General features: G+C 35.2%; 1 protein-coding gene across 1 annotated transcript; it reads left to right on the top strand.

The window, feature by feature from the left end:
- The first annotated feature begins 1,703 nt into the window (after window positions 1-1,703).
- Window positions 1,704-2,453, top strand: LOC132274800 (B3 domain-containing protein At3g25182-like). Its single transcript, XM_059776136.1, has one exon. The coding sequence runs from the start codon at window positions 1,704-1,706 to the stop codon at window positions 2,451-2,453; it is 750 nt and encodes a 249-aa protein (XP_059632119.1).
- The last annotated feature ends 1,522 nt before the right edge of the window (window positions 2,454-3,975 follow it).

Genomic DNA, 3,975 nt, shown 5'->3' with positions numbered 1-3,975 from the left:
ATCAAGGTTTTGGAAACCTGGTTTAACTTCAGTTTCAGGTGAAATTCCAGTTTTACCCTTGAGAGGCTAAAACGGTTTTGAAGATTATAAGGTTGTTGTGTTCTTACATTGCTATATCTTGCTGGTTTGACTGAGTTTATCTCTTAAGAAAGCGTATCTTAGCTATATAGAGCTGTGGAAGGCAATTGCAGATCATTCTTGGAGCTGCATTGTGAAGTGACCCTTTTACCCTTAAATTTAGGGTTTAAGCCTATTGGGAGCTGTTCTTGAGTTACCTTTCTTATCTGACTGTGTACTCCATTCAAGCAAGTGTATTTGGCTGTGACAAGGCTTTGGAAACCTAGTTTGTTCATCAAGTCAAGCTGCATTGTGATTTGACAGTTCTATCCTATTGATTATTGGTGTGTTGACACCTTCATTATTTTGTAAGTGACCCTTTTACACTTTTCCATTGCTGCGCCCATAAAGTTCTTAAATTCCATCAGAACTTGTTTGATTATATCAAATTATTTGCAGTATAGACTGTATTCAGATTGTACTTCTTCACTTATCTTTTTTTTGCACAAAAGTTGTAGGAGGCTTCAGCCATAGATTTCATCCATGATAAAGCTCCACCAAGATTCCTAAGAACTGCATCTTTTATGTTATCCATTGAGATCTATTTTTAACTATGGTTGAACAAATTAATTTCAAAATTAATTAGTTTATAATGGTGGTGGTCTCAACAAGAACTCATGCCTTTATTCGTTGCATCATGAGACACCCACAAAACGCTCACAACCTCTTGATTCAATGAATGGAGGCTGCTAGCCTTACGTGAAGTTATATCAATATTTCCCTTATCAAGTTTGTGAAGTTTTTTTTTATATTTGTATGGAAGAGTCTTTGAAACATCTTAGAAAATAAAAAGAGAAAAAGGTACTACTTTTTTCAACAGAGTTTAATTATTTGGTATGATTCAGTAGTTAAATGTGTAAAAGGACATGTTGCAATGCAAATTACAAGTACAATCATTGTATCTATGCTGTGGGAAAACCAGTAATGCAGCTGATGGTGGAGTTTCAAGAAGTTGTAATGGCTCTTTTATTGGAAGTTTACCAAATTTTTATGGGATTAATTCACACACTAATATTAGATTTGATGACCACCTATTGTTAGTTGAATCAGATTCAAAGCTCTTGCTTGAGTTCAATAAAAGTGGTGCTAATTTCCTTGGGCAGTTGAGTATTTATCACTGAAATTGAAGAAAACAGCAAGATTATCCATATATAGTTGATACATGTATAATAAGTCCATTCCAGGATACATAACTTACTTTGTATTTCACAATACTTGATAACCCAAATTTAATTGCTTCTCCATTGTCTCATAGGCCGCCTTATATACCAAATCTGCAGACATCAAGCCAAGCTTCAACACAACTCGTAATTACCCTTCCAAACATTCCCTACTCTCTCTCTCTCTCTCTCTTAACACAACTCGTAATTGTAATCAAATATTTGATCATATCTTTTTAGATTTTTTTCAATGATTACAATATCTGTTTTACTTTCCTTCCAAGTTACTAGCCGCCGCCTCCATCTATATATTTCCTTCTTCCCAACCCACTTTCCAAAAACGTACCGCCTCAATCACGCTCCTCCTCTTCGTCTTCTTCGCTAATTGTGTCCCACTTGCTCTGTTTCCATTTGTATTCACCAATCATGAAGAGTACTGAGATATGCTTAGACGATGTGATTCACTGCAAACCCAAGAAAAACTGGATTCTTATGGACTATTTAAGTGAAGTTGTGAAGGTTGCAAACCACAAGTACCACGCCGAGAACTCCTTTTCTTCTTCGCTACGACCGCCGCCATGGCCGATGAAGAAACGATCCCCATCTCTCAAGAAGCCGGCCATGAATCACTTCCTGAACCTGCCCAAGATGGAAACTCTTGCAGGCTCTGATCATCATCAAACCAAGAAAAACTCCAAGAAAAATGCCAAGAAAGCAGAAATTGGTCTGAACCCACCACCACTGCCTTCACGCATGAGGAATCGTATCCAACACATGGGTGGTTCCGGTATGGTTCTGGTGATACAGAAGCGGTTGTTCGCCACCGACCTTAAAAAGGGCAATAGTCGGCTGTCGATTCCGGTCAATTCGGTCAGGAACCAGTTTCTGACAGAAGACGAGAAGGCCATCTTGGAGACCAGAAGAGATGGGAATTTGGTGGCCATTGAATGCCTGCTGATTGACCCAGAGTTGAATGAATGGAGGATGAAATTGAAGCGGTGGGAGATGGAATCAAGTTTTGTGTACGCGCTGGTTAGTCCTTGGAATCATGTTGCCAAAACCAATTCCTTTGCCGCAGGTGATGTTCTCCAAGTTTGGGCATTCCGTTCGCCCCATTCCGAGCTTTGTTTTGCAATCGTGAAGGTGGGAATCACTCCTGCTCATCTTCAACTTTAGGGCTTCAAATCAAATTTAGGGTTCTACTGATTTATGTATATAATTCAATGTAATTGTTTCCACACAGTCAAATGCTTATTATGTAATGAGATTGTGTGTGATCACAGATGTTGTTTCTACAAAATACTTTTTGTTGCATCAAGTTTGTTGTTCATTTAATAGGATTTGAGTTTGGTGATATTTACCCATTCGCTAAAGGGATCGTGTGTGATCACAGATGGAAACTCTCTGTTCTCAACAGAATTTTTGTTTGAATTTTTGTTACCGTTACTCTCCTCAACAGAATCAATCATTACATAGATTTTTTTTGTTTTATCAAGTTTTGTTGTTGATTTAATCGGATTTGAGTTTGGTGATATTTACACATTCTGTCAAGAGATTGTGAGAACTCTTGTTCTGAAGAACCTCAGAGGCATTTGAATTTTTTGTTACCGTTACTCTTCAACAGAATTTCAACAAAATGGGCTTGTTGGGCTCTTAGGATTTGTATAGGCCCGGGCCTTGTTCTGTTTGGGCTTTTGCCCCTTCAGCACAATTTTTCCTTACATATATATATACACATTACAGAGTTATATTTTTCCTTGCATATATATATAAATATATATATATATATATACATTACATATTAATTTTTCCTTACATATATATACATTACATATATTTTTTTACTTACATATATATACATTACATATATTTTTTTCCTTACATATATATACATTACATATATGTATTTTTAATGAAATAGCAAATGAGCTTATATTTTGGTTTGTAGGTTCTGTTTTGTTTGCATTTTGTTTTAATCGAAACAAAACACTTGTTTTGTTATAAAGTAATTTTAATACTAATCATAAGCATGTTTGGTAACGTTCATTTGTTACAAGATTTTTTGAAGCAAAAACATGAAAACATGTTTGGTAAAAGAGTGTTGCAGGTTTGAAAAAAATGTAATGGTTAGTTTAAAAATATCATTTAAGAGTTTTTCAAATTAAAAAATATATAAATTTTTTAGTCAATTATGTACCTTTCATTGCTTCTATCAGTTTCCCAAATCTACTGGTTATTGCTCTCTGCCACTAATTTTTTGAGAAGATGTTATTTATGTAATTTGAAGGAGGCAGTTAAAAAGTCCCAAATGAGTGTAACTCAGGATTTATTTTAGACAATTAAAATAAATTAGAACCCTAGTGTCTATATGTTTTTCTTTCACATTGAATTGATTATTAACCAAAGTTCCATATCTGTCTCATAGTTTCCATCAAAAAATAAACAAATAAATAGAAACAAAACAAAAGCAACCATCGTTGACAGATCTAAAACTGCCTTCTTTTTCAAAAATGTTTATTATTCAAATATGCTTGTGACATGCTAATGCTGACTGAACCAACATCAGCCACTTCCTTCACAATGGAGTGCTTAATCGCATGCAACGTTCCTTTCCTACGTCTACAAAAAATTTCCGGTTTCAAAGTTTCTTCCCCTATGCATCTCTTCCAACATTCTTATTTTCAGTTTCATTTCTTTT

Source organism: Cornus florida, unplaced genomic scaffold (assembly GCF_030987335.1).
Source record: "Cornus florida cultivar Cherokee Brave unplaced genomic scaffold, ASM3098733v1 CherokeeBrave_3.0.0_Hap2_Chr01, whole genome shotgun sequence".
NCBI lineage: Eukaryota > Viridiplantae > Streptophyta > Magnoliopsida > Cornales > Cornaceae > Cornus > Cornus florida.
Note: the sequence above shows the minus strand (reverse complement) of the source record. Positions and strands in the feature narration are given on the sequence as shown.